This window comes from Melospiza melodia, chromosome 2, assembly GCF_035770615.1.
Source record: "Melospiza melodia melodia isolate bMelMel2 chromosome 2, bMelMel2.pri, whole genome shotgun sequence".
Classification (NCBI taxonomy): Eukaryota; Metazoa; Chordata; class Aves; order Passeriformes; family Passerellidae; genus Melospiza; species Melospiza melodia.
In genome coordinates, this window is record NC_086195.1 from 95,005,405 (window position 1) to 95,031,303 (window position 25,899).

The 25,899-nt window shown below is 35.1% G+C and overlaps 1 protein-coding gene across 5 annotated transcripts in view; it reads left to right on the forward strand.

Moving 5' to 3' along the window:
• The window catches only part of PCDH17 (protocadherin 17), a 90,189-nt gene extending 67,619 nt beyond the window's left edge, over positions 1-22,570 (forward strand). For 3 of the 5 annotated variants that reach the window (XM_063149392.1, XM_063149394.1, XM_063149393.1), the window contains exons 5-6: positions 9,552-9,626; positions 17,967-22,570. In XM_063149392.1, the coding sequence (XP_063005462.1) occupies positions 9,552-9,626; positions 17,967-18,649 (758 nt within the window). In that variant the 3' untranslated portion in view covers positions 18,650-22,570. Of the gene's footprint in view, positions 1-9,534; positions 9,627-17,966 lie in introns of all 5 variants that reach the window. The other 2 variants (XM_063149396.1, XM_063149395.1) reach the window with 2 other exon arrangements.
• The last annotated feature ends 3,329 nt before the right edge of the window (positions 22,571-25,899 follow it).

Sequence of the window (25,899 nt, forward strand, 5' to 3'; positions counted from 1 at the left end):
GATAAAAATTAGGGATATTCTCCTGATCTGCTCCCAGGTCCACTTTGCTGAATGATGGATTCTGCACTTCTCTAAGAGGTCTCCATAAGAGGGTGATAAATAAAAGGGTTTCCATAAAATGGAGATAAATAAAAAGGGAGATAAATAAAAAAATAAATAAAGGTCCCCATAAAAGGGACAATGCAAACACACAGCATGTGTTAGGGCTTCTTTGCTTTGTGCATAAGAGATAAGCTGTTGGTTCTTTGTATAATTACTAATTACTTGCAATTATCACCAGTGTATTAATGAGACAGGATGCACTTTTATCATTGAATAAGATTACAGTATATGTTCTTTCTGATTCCTTATAGCATCTTATTAAATTATCCTCTATTTGTGATTCTTTACCTGCTTTTTCTCAAATACCTTTAAAGCTGCTTGGTAAGAGAAAGCATTTTAAAAATGTCCTTGAACTCTGAAATGAATTTAGTATGTATAGAGAATTGTATTCACACTTCTTAGAATCATCTCTTTTCACCTCTTCATGCATTGTTTTCCTCCAGGTTGTTGTAACTGCACTTGATTGAACCATAGGAGACTAACAGGTGCAAAATTAGTTTTATATATTTTGTTCTGCCATGCAAGCATTGAAAGCTTTATTTATAGGTTCAATTTTAATGTGGCTTTTTTCTACTTTTATAGGTATTTTTATAATTGTTAGTAGGGTAATTAAGTACTTGTCATACATTTCTTGAGAAACATGTGACAAGTTAGGTATTGTAGAAAAAGCTTTGACTTTATGATATAAATACAGCAACATCCTTGTGAACATTGCTGTTTATGTATATGAAAGTGATCACTTGCAAAATGTCAGTGGGGTACAATAAGTGGCCTTTGGTCCTTAACTTTTTCAGACTCACACACTCCCAAGCCCTAGTCTCTTTTGCCAGGATCTGTTTTAGAATTCCACACCAATATGTATATGGAAGTGACATAATTAAAAAATAAAAATAAATTTTCAGATAATTATCTTTCAAAATTTTAAACAAGGTTGAGCTCTCACAGACAAAATAATTGTCTAGGACAATAACAGCTTTTCCATCACTATTATATGCCCAAGCTCATGAAGATGATGAATTCATCTTTGATTTTAGTCATGTGTGGTCTCACTGAAAATGAGGAATATTGTATATTCTTTCTGAAGGCCTTTAAAAACTGAAAGATTAAAATTTATGCCATAAACAGCTGAGCAACAAATTTGACAGACCCTACCTTAGTGACCACCTAGCACACCTGAAGACATTGATAGGGGACAAAGAATACGTGTTTTAAAATAATTTTGTCTTTTTTCCTATTCCAAACACTTGACTTTTCCCAAAATTTTGGTGGGTAGAGAGAGGCTTTAGACTGGCAAAAGAAATCTAAAATTAAGGTGTGTTTTAGCACCCGGGCTGTTTCTACATTTTAAGATAATCACATGGCGTGAGTTAAGAATTTTATCTATATTACAGATCTGTTCTCAGAAGGCTTTACATTTCCCATTGCAGCCTTTGATAATTCAATTAGTCTCTCAAAAAGTTGGGAGCAGCTGATAAATTCACTTTAATGTTAAATAAAGTACCCCAGCAGGTTTCTCTTAATATCCTTGCTTCTCAGGGAGCTTAACTCTAGACCTCCCAAATGCAACTTTCTGCAAGAAATATGAGGGCCTTTGGAGCAGATTAAAAGAACTGTCTCTACCAACATAGCAGCTTCTCACCATTAATAAAGTTGCTTCAGATCATGACAGAAATATCACTCACTCAAATGGCTGTCCATCCAGTTTAATTTATTTTAATTGGCAGCCTTTGGTCCCTCCATGGAACAGATTCCTTGAATCTGATGAATTATCCCATGAACAGAGAATGGCATTACATAAGCTGAATTTAACCCTTCCCTTTAAACATTGTCTTTTGGGATTCCCAAATCCTATTGGCAGACACTGATTGCTGAACAATGAGTAGGAGGGATTAGCTAGATCTGCATTGACTGTGTCTTTGGAGACTGCTGACAAAAAAGCCAGTTCTGTTTGTCTACTTCTAGTAAATGAATAAAGAATATGTTACATGCAAAAGGTGATGAACAACAGGATTTAGTGTGGTCAATAGATGCATGTCCCTGCAGATATCAGATAGCAAAGCAGAGGGAAAAATCCTAACAAAAAAATGCTCCTTTACTGCTCACAAAGAGTTGGCCTTAAAAGGCAGGCTGTCATTGACCTTCTGTACTGGATTACAGCTTTGCTAGGAGGAAGCCTTGAATTTTAGATGTATTCATCCATGTCATCAAAGATGCATGTTGTCATCATAGCTGGAGCAGGCTAACTGGGACACTGAAAGCTTATAGAAAATGCTGCATTTTCTTCTCCAATGTCATAAAATAAAAAGTGACTGAAATATACAGATCCCTCTTTGTGTGAAAAGATTTATCCTGTATTTTTACCCCTCTTTGATTGCCTCTTTGAAATCTAATAGGCAATTACATTCCAGAAAAACATTTGCTGATTGTTTTATGAAACAGATTTTCACAGTAAGCAAAATAAATATATTACTTTAGATATGATTTTTTCAAATAAAGATTTCAAACAAATTAATTTCTAATGAATTAGTCATAGGAAACTTTAGGGAAGATGGTTTACATAAACATTTAAATTTAATAAATAATTTTTCTCTTTTGTTTTTTGTCTTGAAAATTAGACGTACATAAGACCTTCTTTTTATTCAGTGTTTATCCTAACAAAGAATTGCCCTTTATTTTCCCATACTAGTTCCACTTTTTCTTAATATAATTATTTACTTTTTAATAGCCCTTAGCTACCAAAAAACCCATGCTCTAAACATGAATATATCTACCCTGACAGATTCTATCTCAGTGTATCTTGTGAATATTAGCCTTACTTCTCTGTTGAGTAAAGACTCCAAAAAACCTCTTGAAGTGCAGGTGCAATGAACTGCAAATGAACTCATTGAGGACTGTTTGTAACATCAAGCTGGAATTGAATTTATTTGTATATCATGAAGACCAATAACCTGCAGTACCTAAGTCTAACTGTGATAAAACTTCACAAGATCATTTGATAATGCAGATACACTTACAGGATTACCATCATTGGTTTTCCTCTTGATTATGTTTAAAGAAAAAAATAACTGCTAAGTAAGTGTATTAGTTTTTCAGAGGACTGTGACTGGTATTTTATGAACAAAGGTGTTGACAGCTGTTTATCATCATAGTCTGGCTCTCTGAGAAATACCAACTTAACATTGTTGAATGAAAAAGTACATACCAAATGTTAACTGAGAATTTATGTAAAGAAGGAATACTTGGGCTGATTTTGAAAGCAACAGATTTAATGAATGAAAGCCTCAGTCCCACTCAGCCTTTAAAATAAAAATTTTGAGATGAGATTTCTGAGAATGGAATCAGCGACTTATGGGAATTCCAAATATGCTGCTTTATATAAATAGATTTACAAGTTGTCCAGTACTCTGCTGTGTTTAGGATTCAGCTAGGTCTGTGAGCAAGCAGAGCCTGGGCTGCAAAAATCAAGGTGTGGCTGGACAGAAGGTTTGGCTCTGCTCCCAGATTCCTTCAGGAGACAGGACGCTGTTCTGGTTAAGTTGGCAACATTAAGCTGGCTTGCTCTGTAGACAGAGTTGATCATCTCATCTGGATTTCTCCTGCTAAATTTCTGGAATTAAAATAAAATGCCACTTCACACCATGTCAAAATATCCTTTGTAATTGTGGAAGAATCTATACATCAGCAAAGTCACTCCCTGCTATGCTCCTGATATGAGCATATGAGCTTGGAGTCAGGGCTGCAACTGCAAGAGGGGTCTGGATCAGCTACAATTTTCCTCAATGAAGAACATCAGATCCCAATGTGTTCCTTCAGGCATTCAAAGTGCAGCAATTTGTCACAAGTCTTAATTCTGTAAAAAAAAAAAAAAGCAGTAGCTTGTTATAGGCATGCTATACAAGGGAAGAAGGAAATTTGCTTTTTCCTGAAAATAGCTCAGTGGAAAAATACCATGAAACTTGATCTGACAAATATTCTGTGGATTTCCCAGGATTTATGTGTGCATGGAATCACTTAGCTATTAGTTTGCAAAGGGACTATTTTCTTACCAATGGTAGGACAATGTTCTTTAGGAGCACATTGTGGAAAAGGGGACTCAAGTTTCTGAGTTACATATCTCAATCCCACCTGCATTACTTTAGGAAGTACTGGGCTCTTAGACACAAAGCAGACAATTTTCTGAGTGCTGAAAAGCTTAGTTTATAGGAAAAGGCAGATCAGATGATATATATCCCTAACACAGACAAAGACAACTTCAGGACATCAACTCTGTGCATGTGAAGATAGATAGACCTGCCTATGAAGTGTTCTAGGTCTGGATCTTTTCAGTGGCATTCTAAATGGCTCTCTGAAACCTTTCCTATCCATTATCTCCAGAGATGACATAAGAATTTTAGCCTAATTTGAGTTGTCAAAAATTAGATTATGACTTTCTCTGTTGAATGAAATTATTCTGTTTATAGCTGCTGCTATGCCACTGATGAAACTAATATACAGCATCAGAATCTACATCCTGTGAGCTTTTATTCAGTTCTTTGACTGACAAGAACTCTCCCTTACACAGGAGTTTAAATGGAAGCGCTCTCTAGTTTGCTTTTTGCGTGATAGTAAAACTTTTAACAGGACAGGTGAAACACCTGTGGCCTGTCTTCCTATTTCCTAGGGTTTAATGCATATGCTAGGAAGAAGTCAAGCTCTTCAGAAGATCTCAGCTGTATGAATAGCTTTTCTCTGAGTTCTAAATAGACTTGGGCAGGTACAGTTGCATTAGGAAAGTCTGTGCTTTATAGTCTTGCTCAAAGAAATAAATCCTAGTAGAACAAGGACCTTGAGGATATTTCATCTTTGCTATCATGACTAATTTCAGATGTCAAACCAGCAACTTTTTTTTTGTTTTATTCCCTCCTCTTATTCTACTGGAAGAACTAATTTCTGTGTGTTTTCTCAATTAAAAACATTTTTTTACTTTGCTGGGGGATTTTGAGATGAACATAGACACAAAGGTTAAAGTAACTTCAAAAGGCCTTCAATTTAGTATTAGTTCTATGCAGCTACCTCCATCTTTCAGAATATTGCTGCTCTGCATGGTCTGTCTAACCAAAGAACAAGATTTTCCATGCTCTTTGATCTCTTAAAAATATATTGAAATCTGAAATCAAGTGCTTTGCCTGAGTCTTGACTCTGCTGGCAACAGTGATCTGAATAATATCACGTAGAGTACCCCAATAACACCTAAAAAAAATGGCATATCTTCAGAATCAGTTCAGCTATGTCTAGCAAATGATTAAAAGCTCTGAAGTCTGATGTGGATAAAAGAGGGGTCATAAACAACCAAGACAGGAAAAAAAAATAAAGGAAGAATAAATAGAAAAAAAAAAAAAGAGTTCCAGTTAAAACAACACTATTTGATTAAAGGACTATGTGTCTATGTTCATAGTTCAAATGTCATGCTAAGACAAAAACATAATCTCTACCCAAAGTTACACAGAAGGCACAGCTAAAATATTTTTATTATAGCCACAGTACAGAGTTCATTGGAAATCTTGCCAATAATGCAAAAACAATGCCACAAAAAAAAAAAATAATAAAATTCATATCAACCCTTTCATTTATTTCTTTCACATTACCCATCTAGGTTAGAGGGTTTCTACACAGCAATAGTGGGGACAATTAAGTCTGTTTAACACAGAGACAGATGCCAGATGTATGCATGTAACAGTTACAGGGGAAGCATATGCATAGTATCAGCTCTACAAATAGTCAGGCTCCCTAGGCACTCGACAGTTTTGAAGCTAAGGGAGGGAATGTTTTTATGTTATAACATTTTCCCTTGGTGGTAGCAAATTAGCTGCCTTGTATCCATCTTCAGCTGGAACTGCAGAGTCACTTGAGAGCTTACAAATAAGTTTAGAGCTCTGCTAGACTGTTTCTTAGGTTCCTGAGAAGTGGTATACATACCGCACCTTAGCACAGCACCTGTGTAACAGGTGGAAACAAAACAGCAACAAAAAAGTTTGATTCTCTTTCCCAAAAGAAAAATTTTTCTCACCTTAATTCCTTACAGAATTTGTTCAAGGTCAGGCTGAGCCTTACTTTCAGATATGGTGCTTTATTTTTGTCTCCTTGGGAATTAAAGAAATTCTTCTTCTTAAAGATAAACAAAGCAAAGTTACGATTTTTATTAGGAAACCCAGAGGCTGTTTTTGAAGAATCATGCAGTAGATATTGGGGCTCAGATTTCTCTGCTTCCATTATCTGTGATAATTAGAATTCAAGCTAATAATAACTGTACAGGCCTCTTGCCTTTTTTCTCCATTAAAACAATAAGCCTGGGAGGAGGGGGACCCATTAAAATAATGTTGTAAAACACACAATTAACCCTAAATGAAGTAAATATTATAGTGATGAGTTCCCGTAAATTAAAAGATTGCTTTAAATACCCTGAGAAAATTAACAATGATCCATACCTAGAGTAGGTTTTACTGCATTTTATAGCAGGTTTTCCCCATTTCTAGGGATGTAGTATCTTCATCATCTCTACAGAGTAAAGATTTTCTTAAGGAATGTCAATAGATTGATGTTAACTGGCTTATTCTGAATCCTCCGTAGCTTTAAATTTAGCAGCTGCATCTTTTACTTGCTTTACCAGAACAGTGTTTAACTTATCTAATGCCTCACCGCTGATTTCCTTTGTAGGGTGTTCAGATAAGTAAGCTGAGGGCACAGCTAACAGAAATTACCCTGACTGCATCTTACTTGGTGGTGATATCTGTAATTAGCTTTTAAGTCTATCTCCCAGACTAGAATACACTTTTTGTAAGAACATGGCTCAGATTAGCGGTTGCTAGACACCAGAAAAATAGCTTCCAATAGTTACCAGGCTTAAAAAGTGAAGATATTAGTGAAAACAAGGAACACATAATGACAACATCTTTGGAAATAATTCCCCAAATTGACAATTTTTCTTAAATCTGTCTTTTGTCACATCAAAGTAGTCTGACATCAGTTCAGAAATTGAAGCTATAACAAATGAAAAGATGACAAGTAAAAAGGTGAGTCTCAGTTGAGCAGCTGAACTGCTGCACATAAAAGTAACTAGTAGAAGAGATTCTTCTGCATTAGTGGTGTTAATATCTATAATCTCCTCAACCCTTGAAATATAAGAAGGTGATCTGTAACTTAAGAGTTCTTGATGAAGGATCTGGGAAAAGGAAGATATGTATATTCTTTAGATATCTTCAGTAAATGTCTTTCATAAATTAATCCACTGTTCATGGAGAATCTTAAAATGTGGCACTGAATCTGTTTACATGTATAATTCTCTTTGCCAAACTGGTTATATTTAGAGAGTCAGATTTGAAAAAGACATCCTTAATTATCCTTTCTGATTGATCTAATTGGAGCACTATCCAGGCAGAAAGTTAAGTAGGATAGCATCGTGAAACTTAAATTGTTAAGAGAATTTGGGTTCTTCATAAAGTGACACAAGGGTAATCCCATTCTGCAAATCTCTTTGGAAAGTGGTAACAACACACCAGAAATCTTCTAAATAATAGTCAAAGGGACCCTCTAATCATATGATAATGAATATGTGACTTAGCATGGGGAGGACTCTACACAAAACTATTAAAAGTGTCTTTCTTTTGTAAGAAGATATTTCTGCATCTCTATGTCCAAGTGAGAGCTCCTTAAGATGTCTAGACAACCTAAAGGTTTTTCTGAGAGCAGCAACATGAAAAGTGTTCTTCCTCCTATTCTGTCAGGTGCCTTGTAAACCTTCTGTGAAGTCCAAAGTATATGACCTGCTTACGACATCAACCCTTGAAGCAGAGAATGATACCCAGTAGGGTTTTCCATCTGTCAGTATAAAACCCACATGGTCCCATTATGGCTGTTAAAAGAGCTTTTGAATGTAAATCCAGGCATACTGGCAGGAATGGGGAGGAAAAATACTCTCTTTCACCAAAGTGGCCATTCAGATTTTGAATTGTTCAGCATCCATGCAGCCTTTGTAACTGTTTTTATGAGACTTTGCAAAGGAAAACAGGTACCATTTGAAGAGTGTTACTGCATCGATTTTATTTCGGACAAAACCAGGCTCCTACACAGGGGCTGACAGACTTCCATTAAACAGAGTCTACCTACAGTCAGGATGTAAACAGAGCCATCAAAAGAACATTGAGATTTCTTCAGAAACCTGTCATGTCTCTCTCCTCAGTGGCACCCTCCTCAGTCAATATCTGTAAACAATTTGTCATATCCAAATTTGAGGCAAGCTTGCAAAGCTAAAAGCTTGGTACCTTCTAATTAAAGATTTGTACGCTGAGATAATTGGCAACTCTTAAGGAAAGTTCAGTGGTGTAACATATAGCTCATCGCTGGTGGCTTGATGGTCTGACAGATGGAGATAGCTCCTTGAAATTATGGAGCTTTTATATTGGTATTTTTAGGAAATGTCAACAGCATGATTATATTTTCATTAATGTTGTCTCTTCTTCCCATTCATTGCTTTTGTTTGTCATAATGACTTGTTACCTTTTGTCTCTAACTACACAATCTGTTAATATTTGTATAGGCGGGCTCACAATGGTCCTGGTTAATGACTGGATTATAAGCATTGCTGCACTACAATATGCAGCATTTACTAAGCGCTGCAAATTAGATATGGAAATCATTGATACTATAATTATGACTAGCTCACAATAAAGTTAGTAAAAAGAATGTGAATATCATGCAAATTGTGCAAATGATTACACAAATTCAATTAAGTTTCAGATTTAAGAATCATTGCTAGTGCTGAAACAATGCTACTGCAATATCTTTTGCACTGCCTTGATCAAGAGTGAAAATGTGCGATGTTAAAAATGTGCTTTCTGAAAGATCCACGAGGCTGTCCTCTTCTCTTAATTACTGCAGTTTACTTTTCCTTCTTTCTCAGGAAACAGCTTGGGGCTCTACAACAAAGATTTAGAGTTTAAAACTATCAATGTGTCATATCGCTAAAGTTTCCCAGTAGCTTCTCAGCTAAGTGCAGGGCTGACACATCTAGCCTTTGTGCATTTTCTGCCTGCAGCCCTGGGCCAGGAAGACTTTCTTATGTGGGATGGGGAAGAGATCAAAATGATTCTTTCATGACTGTTGTGTGGTCTTTTCACTGCAAATTAGAGTCAGGACCAGCCAATTTATAGGCAAACAGCAGAAATCAAGACTGGGTGTCCATTTTCTTCTTTCTCCTCTATCAGGAAGAAATGAGGCATACTTTTTACTAGTTGGATGTTTTCAGTTTATTGCCAAATATAGAATTGTGTGTTTGTACTGCTGAGAAAATTAGTGAAAAGTGTCTGGGTCACAGGTAGAAGCTGTTTTTCTGCTGCAGAAGTTTTGACCTTGTTGTAAATTTTGGAAGCAGAGCCTATCCCTGTCTGTGACTCACAGGTCTGATTTGCCTCCAGAACAGCAAGGCAGAGGCCAAAGACCCATTGTTGGGATCTGTGGACCAGCCCGCTGTGAGGATGGAAAATTTTCAGGTAACACAAATATTTTCTTTGTCTTATATTGTTTTTAATAAAAATATGTGATTGTCATTAAATGGTAATCATTTAATTAAAGCATACTTCTGTAAGAAATGTTTTAAATTTTCCATAGTGCTCCCTGTAATCCTGAAATATTCCTCCAATATTTATTGTCTGGCACAAATGTGAACTAGAATTAAATCCATAGGTCATCATGGTTTTGTGGCTTTTGAAGTGTTTTATGTCATAACAATATAAAACATATATTGTCAATATAAAACATATATTGTCTTTATCCTGTGTCTAGAAAACAAGCAAACAAAGCCAACTAAACAAAAACCCAACACCACCTGTGGGAAAATGTGTAAGGATTATAAACCTCAGAAACTTGTATTTATAATATCAGGAGAAAAACATAGATCCAAGAAGTTTACAAATGTGGCAGTCCACTCTTGTTCTACTGCCAGTTATTTTGCTAATCTGAGCTACATAATTGCTTTGCCTGAAAGGAGCCTTTAAACAGACAAGCCAATATAAATACTCAGATAGGAGACAGCTCTGTTTAATAACAGCAAGAGAAGTATAGAAGTATTTGTTTATCTCTGCTCATTTATGTCAAAATCAATTGTAATTAAACAGAAATCCAACCACAGAGGTAGTGCTTTGGCTGATTGTTCTCAATAGAAATGTCATATAGACCCGGTGCTTAGGACATGCCAAAGCACACATTATTTGTCTCCTGTAATAAATATCCACTTATAGCCTTTCCAGTTCTTTAGTAAAGGCTATTGCCTGTCTCGATTAAAAAAAAAAAAAAAAAAGAAAGAAAAAAAAAAGTAAAAAAAAAATAAGCCACCATGTAATGTAAGTTCTGTACGGTTTTCTGGTCATATTTTAGGAATTACTGAAGTTCTGAAAAGCAGAGTTAATTACATCCTCTGTTAGATATTATGTGGCATTTATTGTCCATCTGCTTACACATATGTACAGAAAATACAGATCTTTCATATCTATTTAAAGTATTGAAAATATGAAGCATAGCATTATTTTATTAGTCTAAAACATGTACTGGTGTTGGTGGAGGTTTTTTAAATAAAATCATGGAATGGTTTGAGTTGTAAAGGATCTTAAAGATCACCTAGTTCCAACTGCCCTGTCATGGGCAGGGACACCATCCACTAAACCAGATTGCTCAAAACCCCATCCAGCCTGGCCTTGGACACTTCCAGGAATGGGACAACCTGTTCCAGTACCTCACTACCCTCAGAGTAAAGAATACTGTGTTTGTGGTTAGACCAGGGAAATATAAGCTGCAGAGAATTTTACACTTTGCTTCTGAGTATATTCTAAATGGAAATACTTCGAATAATGAACAAAAATTCACAACATCAAGGCTGGTCTCCTACACAAGTCAGTGTACATGTATTGATTCATAGACAGATCTTTGTCATGCGAAAAAAAAGGTCACCAAAGATGTGCTTTACCATTCACTGTAACACAATGAAGAATAGAGCATTTAAAGAGTGGAGGTATTGTGAAACTGCATGCTTTCAAAAAGAAGGCAGCATGTATTTTGAAATGGGTCCTCTGGTTTATTTTTTATTTGGACCTATTAGTTGATAGTCATTTCAGTCAATGGGATCAACCTATGAAGCATCCCTGACAATTAAGGCTTATTTTTATCTTCTACGTTCATAGAAAGGAATTTTAAAAAATAGTCAGTTAGAAGAAGGTGTTTATGCAATAGCAAAGAACCAGACATCCCCCACTGAAAGAGAAAAAAGGATGTCTGAAAGATAGGCTTTCTTAGGACAATGAAAAATAACAAAAGCGACTGGTATTTTAAAATATTTAGTCATGTACTTAGCTAGCCATATTCTTATTTAGTCTTTAGTAGATGAACAAATTGCAATAAAAAGTTACATTTTTTAGTATTTTGTGAGTGAGAAGGTCTTAGGAAAGAATGCACTTGAATGACAATCAGTTCAAATCTTATAAATTATAATGATCTTACTCTGTCTGCCTTGTTTAACTCCAAAGAAAATTTGATAAAATAATTTACAGATTTTGTGAGGAATAGGATGGCATAGATCTAGCTGTAGGTCTAAGTCTATGCCTTTTTATATATCCAGACCTGTTTATAGGGGTAATCAGACTTTAAATATACATAGATTCATTTATTTACATAAATATATAAATAAAAGCGTATATGTATATGTGTCTATATATATATTTATACTCTGATTTCCCATATATGGGAATCTTGATGTTTAGTATTAAATTGTATGGAGTACTTCAATATAGACTATAGTGTTCTTTATCCTATAAGTATAGTACATAAAATATTTCTTGGAATTTTTTGGATGCTGATATTTACTTTAAATTTGCTTTTTTGCTTTCTATGTATGTATAATTCAAATAATTAGGGACCAGTTAAATTGCAAAAAACATTGTATTTATTGACTTGATTTTTCCATTGAGTTACTGCTTAAAAAATAATAATTCTTGAGCTTCCTCTTTTTTATCGTTATGCAAATTTCATATAATTAGTGAGTCAAAATAAGATAACTGTTTTAGCCATTGAAAAGAGACAGCTATCTAAAGCATTAATTAATTAACTTCATAATGCAATATATTTAGGGTGAAATCAGTACCTACAATTAATTTTGTTCAATATTTATAAAGAAAGTGTAGGAAATTGTAGATACCACAATAAAAGAATCTTTTTCTCTTAGATTGCTATAGAAGGCAGATATTAAATATAACTCATCTGCTAATAGAATATAATACCTTGCATGCCTTGCAAAATACATACCTTGCATTGCATTTTATATGTTGCCAACATAACTTTCATCCTACATCATCTCTGAATTTCCATCCCGAATACATTTCCTATCTAGGTGACTATTGTTTACAGATATCTTGTTTCCTTTTCTTTCTACAGCTGATAATTTAGGAGTTCTATTTTAGTGTATGTTCTCCCCTAAGTGCATAAAGCACTTCTGACTGTTTACCCTTAAAGCTCCAGAGAGTTAGGAAAACCTCCAGACTGCTTCTGTTTATTGTACACACATGCACTGTTAAGGGTTTATTTTCAACGGGAGGGAGACAAGCACAGAGATAAAGACTGATGGTGCATATCACGCTACCAGCACATCTTGCTGAACAGCACAGCATATAACCTGTTTTTCATATATATATTTATATATTTACCTTTAAATTGATTCTATTTTCTCATATCTACTAATTTGGCCCTTGGTGGTGATAGTTCACTTCGTGTTTGTAGTTTCTGCTACTAGTACAAAATCCCTGTTTGATTTTCTTCGCTGTGTGGTAGCTGCAGCAGTCAAAATTACAGGCTAATGGTGAGACAAGCAGCCTATAATGTATGATAATCAATACTCAAAATCCATTCCCTATGATGTGACATTAAAGAATGAAATGCAAAAGCAGAAATTTTCAGGGCTAGAGGAACAAAGATCATGCAATGCAGGTGAGTTTCAAATCAAGGTCATTCAGTGTATTTTTTGCTGATTTTTGGCTTCATATTTAATTCAGTCACTGCTTCCATGTCCAGGGAGCAGACATGGAAAGTCATTCAATACAGTAAGTAGAAATGCAAGTATAAAAATTGCTATCAAAAATACAGGAAATGAGAAGAGGAAAGAAAATAGAGCATGCAATATATACATAACAGATATATGCTATATGACATCTCTTTTACTTAGAGATTGCCACCAAAGTTTGTATTTCTGTTGGCAGTAATAATCTAAACACTGTGAAAGACCCCTCCTCATACCAATGTATGTGTATGCATGTGTGTGAGAGCTAAAAATATAAATCTTCAAACATAACTTGGTTGTAATAAATTATCCTAATGAGTGTTGAAAATCTCAAAGCATAGCTTTTGGCACCGAACAGAATACTTACTGAATAAGTTTGCAGTACTTATTTCCAGTGACTGAGAACTTCTCTGAACTTTACCTTTCATCTGAGCTTGTTTGTTTCAATCTTAGTTCAGGGAATATTTATTTTTTAAAAGAAATACAGTTCAGTTGAGTTTAGAAAAAGAGTCAGTGTGAAAATAGAATTTTCTAGTTCTATATTTAATATAGATATATATATGCATATATATGTGTGTTGTCAATGTACAGAGCAGAGGATTACATATATATAAATACATATATATATATATATATATATATGAATATTTATTTAATTTATTTTAAGATAATATGATATAGACCTACTACCTGAAAGACAGAAAGAATTTCCCTGCTACAGATGGCTTTTTTGTGGTATAATGAAATAGACTGTAATGTTTGGGTTATTTTTTGTGAGAAAGGAAAGAGCAAAGAGGGATCTTACTCTGATAGAGTAATTGAAAAGAGAGAAGCAGAGAAAAGTACTGGTCCATTGATTGTGCAATTCTGAGCATTTTATGGTAGCTAACATGCAGCAGAGTTTTATTTTGTCTTTTGTTATAAAACAACAAAATTGTTTACAAATATCCATACAAAGGATAGTTAAGCTTACAACATAAAAGTTAGCTGGAAAGCTGATTAGTTGTTTAGGTAAACTTTTAAAAGTGCCAGAAAGCTTTTACTCAGAATTGTCATGAATTCTATATGAGAGAAAAAATAACTTTAGATGCTGTTAGGGAAAATCCTGAAGAAAGCACCTATTTCTCCTATTTCTGTAACTCCACTTTAAAAGTTAGAGGCTGAACTTGACACGTCTACTCTGAAGGATCAGAAAGATGAAGGTGTTTTTAAAAATACATTGATTTGGTTTGTTTTGTGGAGTTTTATGTTTCTGAGTAATTTTTTTTCGGAGCAGGAGGAGGTAGCTTGGTTGTTTGGGGATTTTTTTTTCTTTTTATTTTTTTAGAGAGATAGAGAGTGAGAGCAGCAGTTTCCCTTGGCTGTTTTAAAGCAGCAGCTGTTTGATGCTGTAGAAACTCCAGAAAACTAGATACAGGGAACTTTAGTGGAGGTGAACTAATGGGTGGAATGAGGTGTATAGCTATGTCCTTCATTTGTGGCTCCCATTTCATTAAGCAACTGCCACACATATGTTGTCTCTGTGGTTATGCATACCAATGTCATCTCATTCAAGTGTAGTCAAATCAAATGCAACAAACTTAAATTTCTTCCTCAAAATCTTTTCAGTCCTGCCACTTTGTTACAGTCCTAAGGTTGGGGTTATTTTACTCCTGCTTTCATAATTTTAGTTTTTATTGGCTACTAAAACCAGCATGTGATTTAGTTTTCTTTGGAGATCATAGAATCATTGAATGGTTTGTTGTCGCAGACATCTTTTCATTAAAAGTCCTTTCTTAGGATTTTTCTTCCTGAGAAGCTGAGAAGCTTCAGGAGCAAAATGTAAACAATGGTTATCTGCTGCTGTGGAATGCATCTGTGATTGGCCCATCTTAGATGTTTACAATTAATAACCAACCGCAGCTTATAATGCCCAGAGACACAAACTTTTATTATTCATTCCTTTCTATTCTTAGCTTAGCTAGCCTTCTGAGATGAAACTTTTCCTTCTATTATTTTTAGTATAGTTTTAATCTAATGTATATCATAAAATAATAAATCAAGCCTTCTGAACATGGAGTCAACATTCTCGTCTCTTTCCTCACCTGATAAACCCCTGTGAACACCATCACAGTTTGTGTCAGAAAGGACCTTGAAATATCTGCCATGGGCAGGAATGTTTCTCACTAGATCAGGTTGCTCAAGGTCCTGTCCAACCTAACTTTGAAATCTCTAAGTGATGGGACATCGAAAATTTCTCTAGGAAATCTGTTCCAGTGTCTCCCTACTCTCACATCAAAGAGCTTCCACCTCATGTACAAACTAAAAGAAAGCAGATTCATGCTTTCTTTTAGTTTATGCAGCCCAGAACACAATTGGCTGTCTGGGCTGTGAGCACAGGCTGCTGGCTTGTGTCCAGTTTTTCATCTACCAGTAGCACCAATCCTTCTCAACTGGTCTGTTCTCAATCTGTCCATCCCCCATTCTGTATTGATACTGATTTCTCCAACTCAGGTGCAGGACCTTGCACTTGGACTTGTTGAACTTCATGATGTCCACATGGCCCCCACCTCTCAAGCCTGTCAGTCCCTCTGATGGAATTTTTTCCCTCCAGGGATCCAGATGCACCACTGTGTTTGTTGTGATTCTAGGGTGCACTCAGTTCCATTGTCCATCTCGTTAATGCAGATAACAAATAATGTTGGCCCCAGTGTGGACCCTGGAGGGACACCTCTCATTATGGTTTCCACTTGGACTTTGAGCCATTGACTGCAGCTGTTTGCATGTGACCATCCAGCCACTACCTTATTGATCTGACAATCCATCATCAAATCCATCAATCTCCAATTTAGCACCAAGAATATTGTGGCCATATCAATATTTGACCAAATCAAAGGCCTTACAAAAGACTTTGCCGTGTCCACTGATGCATTCAATCCATCCTAGAAAGCCATCAGATTAGTCAGACACAATCTGTCCTCAATGAAGCCTTGTTGTCTGTGTCTGATCACCTCTCCATCTTCCATATGTTTTGATATATCTTCCAGGAAGACATCTTCCTTGGTTTTTCCAGATACACGGCTGAGGCTGGCTCACCTCTGTGAATTTTATGTTTAAGGCCCCTATGTTATATCCTTTTGCTCAACAATCACTTTGTTCTGTTGTCCCTGTACCTAATTCTCACTTGCTTTTGGTATTTTTTCAGGGTTTAGACCAGACTTAGATTTTAAAGCTGTCAAGGAAGGGAGCTCATATACAGAATGACACTTTTTCATACTACTGTATCACTAAAAATATCAGTTCTGAGCAAATTATTGCAGTTTAACATCACTGTGACATAATACAATTTTAGTTTAATTAAAGTCCTATTTATTCATATCTTTTTAGAAATGTGAAAAACAGTTTATACTCTTGGATTCCCTTAGATCATCCTTGGTGTTTCTTTTGTCATGTTTCTGCAGTGCAATAATTAATGAATCAGGTGATGATATAAGATTACTAGGAATTTATTTTCTAATTTAGAAAGATGATGGTTGCTTAAATTCTCCCCATCTTTGGCTCAACATGTTTGTTTTGCTTTTATGAAGACTTGTTCTGCATGTCTGTATGTGTGTTTCATCCTTATATTTAAAGGTATGTTAACAGTTTTTGGTCTAACTGGAATTCCATGCACTTTTTGAATACTAAATTCCTCAAAAAAAATGAGTATTGAACCCATATGCCTATTTTGTGAAAGAAAAATTATTAAGATCAATGTATAGTTAACTGAAACCTAGAGATAATAAAAGGATTTATACTATTTATTATTTTTCTTATTCCTGATAGTTGGTTAGAGTTTTGAGTACAATTATAAGACAGTAAATATTGGCCCAAATGTAACATATTTAATGCAAATGACACTCAAGCCAAGGTTTTTAAAACAGAAAGTTTTCTTTGAATTGTACAATAAGAAGTACCAAAACTTATGTTCTAAAAGTGTAGCAAAGAATCTCATTTATCTATATTCTTTGAAAGAAATAAGGATATAGAAATCCTATGTGAAGACATCATCAGTTCAAATAGTGTGTCACCATTTGTCATTCTTCCAAATTGTATGTATTGAGCAAATCCATTTTCACTTAGTTGCACCAAAACAAAAAAGGAGAAAACTGATTATATGATCCATACTCATGTCTAATAAAATTGCAATATGCGCTTTTTGACAAGCTTATATTTAATGCATACTGATGGAAGATTCTAGTTCTCTGTTCTCAGCAGGAAAAGGAGGCTTTTCAAGAAAACCTTTTTATTTTGTGACTGTCACACAACATAACAATTATAAATGAAATGGAGGTGACAAAAAGGAAAAAACAGCTTACTGATTTTTATGAAGTGTTTGTATTTCCAGAAAGGCAGTCACTGCTCAGTTATTTGATTTGAAAAATTAATCCTTATAATTCCTTTTGAGTTCCCTAAGTACTGTTCACTCTTTTCTAGCATGGGTTTTACAGAATAAAACCTAGAAGATTTCTACAGCAGATTAGTTTACAGATGAAGCTCAATTCCATTGAGAATGAGTCTCTAATGACCCCTTTATACTTCCATTGGGTGTGTGAATGCTTTAATATGTGGAGAACAGAGTTAAATAAATCTATTGTCTCAACTAACAGGTTTATGCAAACCTTCTGAAATATTTTAATTACAGCTTCTTCTTTTTCTCCATAATTAAGCCAGATGTCAAGTAAGCGCATCACGTGACAATCATCGCCTATTCATTATATTAAATAAATCCACTTATAATTAGAGTTTTTTCTCTTTCTCCTTTGTTTTGCAGAGCAAGAAGAATGTGTTAACTGCACAGATGAATGCAGAGTGCTTGGTCATTCTGACAGGTGTTGGATGCCACAGTTCCCTGCAGCCAGTCAGGCTGAGAATGCAGATTATCGCACAAATCTCTTTGTACCCACAGTTGAAGCTAACGTTGAGACTGAGACATATGAAACTGTGAATCCCACTGGGAAAAAGACTTTTTGTACATTTGGGAAAGACAAGAGAGAGCACACTATTCTCATTGCCAATGTTAAACCTTACTTAAAAGCCAAACGTGCCCTGAGTCCTCTGCTTCAGGAGGTTCCCTCAGCATCGAGCAGCCCAACCAAGACATGCATTGAGCCTTGCACCTCAACAAAAGGACCACTGGATGGTTGTGAAGTGAAATCAGGAGCCTTGGCTGAACCAAGCAGCCAGTACTTGTCAACTGACAGTCAGTATCTATCGCCCAGTAAACAGTCAAAGGACTCTTCCTTCATTGCATCAGATCAGATGGCTAGGGCCTTTGCAGACGTGCACTCCCGAGTGAGCCGAGACTCCAGTGAGATGGACTCTGTTCTGGAGCAGTTAGACCGTTCAGCCCGGGATCTAGGCAGGGAGTCGGTGGATGCCGAGGAAGTTGTGAGAGAAATAGACAAGCTCTTGCAGGACTGTCGGGGAAGCGACCCTGTGGCCGTCAGAAAGTGAGGGGGAAAATAAGGACAGGCTGGCAGTCGCATTCCTCTTCTGCTGATTGAAAGTAAATAAATAAATTCCCTGGTTGTAACAGAATTACAGGAATGAAGGAAGACCAATGCTGCTTTAAGGCTTTTAGTGAACATCTGAAGTGCCCACAAGTATGTTCTTTTCACTGCTCTTTCTTTTTGACAGATAACACTGGTTTCATTTTGACCAAACTTTCATTAGGACAGAGTCAAGTATACCAAGAACAAAATGAAAGAAGGAAAGACAGTGCCATTTTGACAATCTGATAGGAAAGTGTGAGAAAGATGGAATGGAAATACGTCTGATACTTTAAGACTGTCCTCAATAGCTGATGCTGACTTTACTGTTTACGTATAAACCCCAAGAAAAACAGGGTTTAATAATGCTGATCTGTGGTGAATTTCCAGCAGCTGCCACAGGCTTCTACTGAAAGTCCTATAAAGAGTTCTTGTAGTAGTCCAAGCGACACCAAACATTAACATTCATTTGTGGTAAACATTTATGTACAAAGTTATCTGCCACAAATATGAAATACGAAAAAAAAGAAAAAAAAAAGAACAATAAAACAAAAAGAACCATTCCAAATCATTGTTCAAGAAAACATATCCTCATCATTAATGAAACACTACATATCATATTAAGGTTAAATGTAAAAATATATAGTCCATCTTGTCCTGCACACACATAAGCTAATTCACTTGATAAAATTTAAAAAAAATATTTTAATATCTATTTAGCATTTTAGTGTCCAACAAAGCTATAAGTAGTTAGTGATAAGTTAAAAAAATAAAAAAGGAAAGGAAGTGAAATAAAGTTTGGGAAAAAAAGAGTTACCTTAACGGTAATACAGAAAAGAAATTAACATTATTAACACTTTTTTATTCATTTGTGGACACTAAAATAGCTCAGGAAAGTGAAAATGTCAGACATCCACAAAAATCACATGGTCATTTAAATGTGCAAATGTAAGAAGATTCAGTGTGTTTACATCAAATGACATATTTTTATTGATTTATTGCAGATTCAGTGCATATGAGCCAAATTGTTGAGTGTATAAGAGCTATATTGTGTATTTTATTAAATTAATATATAGTTGTGTTGCAAAAATATTTGGGCTTATATTGTAAATGGCAAGTGTTGCCTCAGTAGCTGTCGAACTCTATGAGTTTTGTTTTTTCCTGCTTCCTTTTCCCCATGGAATATGGGAAGCAGCGCCTCAGAGCAAAGTCTCTTGTTTAATGTATGGTCTACGAAGTACTGCAGTACATAATCTGTTCAAAATATGTTTGAGTGAGCTGATGGAGCTAACTGAACAGCCTACAAATACATCCATCAGTCATGGTTATGTGCAAGTCCTTGTAGAAGCTTCTATTGCAAGTCCATGTTTAATAACAAAAATTACACTCGAACCAACACCTGGAACCTCCTTGGGTTTGGTTTTTTTTCCCCCAACACATGCAGCCAGCCTTTCAATGTAGGATACTTGACTGAATTCTTCAGAGATGCCACCATTTTAAAAGTTTTGATATTAAGTTTATAGAGCTGAAAATTATGTCAGTGCCAATGTGGCATGAGCAGTATTTTATCTGATTCTTTAGAATGTGCAATAGCTTACTGAAGTTCTAGATAAATACTGCTTATTCTGGGGGGGTGTTTTTAGTTAGGTTTTCACTTGGTCTGTATAATATTTGCAGAATAACTTAAAATAACTTGGGATATAGTTTTTACTTTTTATTATTGTTTTTAAGAATGTTTTTATTGCATTTGAAAATTTCAAAATTGAATTAAACTTGGAAAAAAACAAATGAACTTACGGAGTACAAGAAGAAGCAGAAGAATAAAATGTTTAGCTCAGGATTTGTCCCTTATATACTTTAGATACTCTGCTGGAAATACCACTATGGCACATTGTTTAAAAACTATGAATTTGGTTTCTTAGATTTAATCTTAACTATAAAAACATTTATAAAAGGGGTTGGCAATCTGAAATACCACAAGCCATAGTTTTTTATCAATTCAAAAACAAAAGTTGACCCAACAGCCTATTTTAGTCTAGGGATTTCATTTAAATGGTGATCTTAGCTAGTCAGTCCTACAATGAATTGTCTTTGGGAGACACCGATTCTGACAATTTAGTTTGCTTTTAGCTCCTGTTAAAAAATGTCTACAATTACATGCAAAAGGAAGGATCTTGTACATGTCTTATCAAGCTACTCTCCATGTTTTGGACAATTTATGTATCTAAAACGTGGTGTTGTCTGTGTTATATAATTTTGTTTCGTTTTTTTTTTTTTTTTTTCTTTTTGGCCAGGAGACTCAAGATTGGTTTTGCTTGATAGCTTGATAGCTTGAAATTCCATAGTGGAGAGGATTCTTATCGTTTGATCAGTCTTTTCTACGTATTTCTGTGGTGCCCATCACTTCAGTGTCTGTGCACCAAGTCTTTAGCTCTGCCAGTGAGATCCATTATTCAGCAAAATCTACGCCAGTATGTAAATGCAGTCAAGTGATGGAGATTTGTGTATTTTATAAATGATTTTAACACTGAGTAACCAATTGTACAATTCATTGTATGTTTCTGAAGACATAAAAACCACAACATTCTGAGAAAGGGCTGTGCCAATGTAAGAGGAATTTACCTTAAGGCTCTCTGTCACTAGTGATTTACTAGCTTTAGCTGTTTAACACATTATCTGTATTTAGTAGTGATTATTTATTTACCACTCTGAGGTAATTCAGAATTCATGACTCACAGCTTTATAGAGGAGTTTAGGAAATCTTGCTTTTATTTAATTTGTCTTTCAACTGCCTTGTTTTGTACAACTCTGGCATACTGCTTCCCAGTATAAGATTATCCCAGGTTAAAAAATTTATTTCACAATTTAAAATGGATACATAATGAACCAGTAAATCGGCAGAGCTTATACAATGTGAGTTTTGCTGGTTCGGTCAAAATTAACATGATTGTGTGTGAAGGACATACTGCACACAAAAGATTTTAAAGTGTTTTTTTTCTCCGTGGTATCTCTACTATCACCATTGGAGAAAGAGGCAGGAATGAAAGATAAAGTTTATGAGTTATTTCTCTCATTTTTTACACACATGCTTTATAAGACTGAAAGGAAATATCTGTCACAAGAGTATAAAAGGAAAGTTGGAGTTAAGAGAGGCAAGTAAAGCAACTAATAAACTTGTACTGTACACTGTGAATAGCGAATAAGGCATTCTGTATCTTTTTTTAATTAAAAAAAGCCAGCAATTGGGAGTTCCTTATACAGTTGGCCAATCAAATCAGAACTCAAAATCAGACCTTTCTTTTTTCCCTTTTTTTCCTTTAATTGGCATATTTATCAGGAAACAGATTCTCCTGAACTGTGATTTGCCACTGAAAGATAGAGATTTCCCAATCCAAGTTACCCCTAGAAGTCAAACTTTGTTCATAGTGGAGCAAGATACCCCATTCAAACAAGCTTTCATGTTGCTTGCTGTCAAATGGAAGGGAAATTGCTGAGGTCAAGGAGGAGTCTGAAGCCTAGCATAACATACATCCACTCATTATTGTTTAATTGCTTTCTTTTGACATCAGGCAGCAGTTATTATTGCATTAATTTAAATGGGAGTTTTGGCTATCAAGATTTGTTGACTTGAAGTGTAATTGAATGAAATCTGATTAAGGTTTTGACTTCTCTGGCTCAATTGTGATACAGGTTGGCATTCTCATTTATCAGCCCCTGTCTCCCCATATGGCTCAAAGTTGCACCAATGACTGGTGAATGACACAAAAAAACCAAACAAAAGCAGCATACATTGTATGGATTTTTCTCAACCGCTATTGTTTAATGGCTGTGTTTAATGTGACCTATCTGGAAAATGAGGACTACGAATAAAAAGCGATTACTAATAGTGGTGTTGCCTGCTTTTGCATTCATTAACACAGAAGAAATGTGTTAAACACTGCATACCACAGGGAGCCTGATGGTAATTACTTTGGAAAAGCAACTTGTGGCAATGCGGCTGTTACAGCTAGTTATCAGTTTGCCAAAAAAATGACAGTTCCTGCTTCATTTATTAGAAATGTGTAACCGTTTTCTCTCAACAGGAAAGTGCAGAAGAGTTTTCATCAAGCTGGGTAGGTTTATCTTTTAAGCAGCTGATGCACTGAATCCCTACAGGCTGTTATTTGCTCATAGAAACATGGAGCTGAATAAAGGATATTTTGGTTTAGTACACTGGTGTGAGTTCACCAGAAACATTTTAAATGGGGTGGGGCTGTAAGTTCTTAAAGATTGTCAGCCTAGCAGGAGAGATCAAAACACTGCTTGAGTATAGAAGTGGAGGACAACCTGAAGAATGCAAGGAATTAGTTTTTGCTTTTTATCTTTTTTAATTGTCTTTCTTAGGAGTGTGAGTAATTTTATTCATGTTGCTGTAAACAAAGAGAAATTGCTGGGAAAAATATTACTCAGTCCTATGTCTGGTTTTATGAGTTTGTTGTTATAATTTAACACTTTCATTAACCTCTTTTGTTTGGTTGGGTTTTGATGTATTTGAGCATTATGATCAATCCCTCAGAAAGTGTGGCCCTCTCTGTCTGCTCCTGTATGACTGTAGCAATGGCATACCCAATAGTGTAAAGCCTGTAAACCAGAATTTTTAGGTTGTTTTTGGTTTTGGTTTTTTTTTTTCAGTGGGGAGTTTTTTGAGTTTTGTTTGTTTATTTTGATGTTTTTAAAAGTAATAAGTATATAGGCATTGCTTTTGACAGCTAAATAGAATTTCAGTTTGTTCAGAACACTACAGGTATTATAAAGGCGTGTGCTATTCCTGCAGACAGAATTCCTTTTTAGCCATTTCATTTTTTTTGCAAGTCTTCTCTCCAGAAACAAAACCAGCCTGCATCTAGTTAGCTGCCCATCTCAGGCACTGAAACCCAGCAAGGTTATCTCCCCTTTTTCTGGCTACATATATCTGTCTTTCTACAGGCTAATTCCTAAAATCTAGCAAGTCACTGTCTGTGCAGAGTCCTGACAGAATGTACCTTCTGCTGCTAATGACCTCACTGGACATGGGATGTTACTTTTACTGTCTTCAACTGTGTGTGATTCAGAGCTTGGCTGGATCTGCAGTGTATGTAGAACAAGTCATAAACCATCCTGGCTTTTCTTTACCCAGAACACAGTCATTGATTTCTCATTTGGAAAGTGGCCAGTCCGTCAAACAGAGATTCTTAGATCTCCTTTAAGCCAACCACGTATTACTGCTTCAGGGTGCTCACTCATGGGATAAATACCCTATCCTTATCCTTTATTGAGTCTAAGACATGAAGGCAGCTGAAAGCTTATTTCTTCAGTTAGTAATGTTTCCCTAAAAATGAAATTTCTCCAGTAGAAAGGACAACTGTCTGCTGTACGCATAGTTTGATTTGTGAAAGGTCACCTTAGTTTCAGTAGTGCATGAAGAAATGGATCAGGGAATTAATGAGCCATCTAAGAATTTTCCAAGACGCATACTCCATAATGCATATGTTATGATTCAGGGAAAAGAGCACAGCATCTTGATTTATTTATTGTTGATGGTTCCCAATAATGCCTGGCTTATGAAAATATTTAGTTCAAATTTTGGGGAAACATTTTTCTCTGTCTGGGGCACAAATTGTTTTTAATATTTTTTTAGGATTTTTTTTTCCTAAATACAGACTAGTCATATGTTGGGCCTTTGTTACTTTGTGAAAATGGTACTATAACATGGTTTCCCCCTTTAGGTTCTTTACATTAGAGATCATAACTTTGATTTGGGCAAGACTCCAAAATGTCTGGATACATTCCGAAATTTATCTTGGTGAGAGGTAATAGTATAGGACTAGCTTGAAACATAGATGATTGGACAGCAGATTCAGATGGTGACATATGGAGGAAAGGAATAATGAAAATTCAATTTCTGTAAACATTTTATTTGATACTTTGAATACTAAATCTATGGAATTTTTTTTTATAGTGCACCTACTGAACTGCTACCAAAGAACTAGGGGAACAGTTGGCCAGTAATCCTCAGTGTTTTCCAAATCAAAAGCAACACTGAAGTTTTATCTGGAAATCAATTTATTGCTGTAGCAGTATAGAAATGTCAGCAACAAGAAATACTCCTTAACAAATTTGCATTACATTTTGCAATACCTGTACATTTTCCATTTTTGTGAGGGCAGTCACAGTCACACAGTCTTGTCAGTGGTTTGATTTGAGAGCTATAAAAATGGATCACTAGACTGGCATCAGCATTGAAACAAAAACACCATAGGTGTCTGACCATCAGGAAATGACATCTATTTCTGTTATTACTGTCTATAGGATAATGTTCTATGCATATATTTTTTAAGCATTTTACAGCAGGCATCAATTATGATGCTGCATGCAGTAATGATTTCTACAAGTGACTCTCTTAGTCACCACTGCTTTCTTTTTATATGTCAATTTAAAATTCTTTACACTGAAAATTTATCTAATGTAGAGAATTTAGAGTAGAATTCTTGTCTTCACACTACTTATCATATAATAAAAGATATTCATCATAATTTTTGTAGATAAGACCTCAATATGTTTCTTTAAATTCTTTGATTTAATAATTGATTAAAGTTGCTGAACTATATTAAAAAAATGTTTTTATTTTCCAATTAAAATACTTATATTTTTATGAACAAAATCTTCATTCACTCTTGTGAGTTCCATGGGGAATCTCATTAGGAGTATTGCAACAAACTAGTTAGCTCTAAATAAGACTCTTTTCTTGATAACTAAACATATAGCCTTTTCATCTTCAGTGAAAAATCGTTTATTTGGGGATTTTTTTATACTGAAATTATGAGAAAAAAAAATCTGATATGTGTATTCTGGATAACTAATACATTTAACATCCTCTAACTATAATGCAGTTCAAAGTAGAGGTATTTCATTAAGAGTATATGTTTAGGGATTTACCTCATCTTAGACCAGATGAGAAATTGAATTTACTCTGAATACACTTTGAGTCTCTATGCTTGAAGATGCATTGGCTATATGAATGATTCTGTATTCCCTTGTGCCTCATTTTAAATTGAGAACAAAAGTAGTATAAGCACTCCTATATAATTTAATAAAGATTTGTAGAATACCATGTGAATATAGTAAATACAGAAGAGAAGAATGCATGTGAAACTATTTTAGCACCATTGTAGTACTGTTACATTATAAGAGATTTAG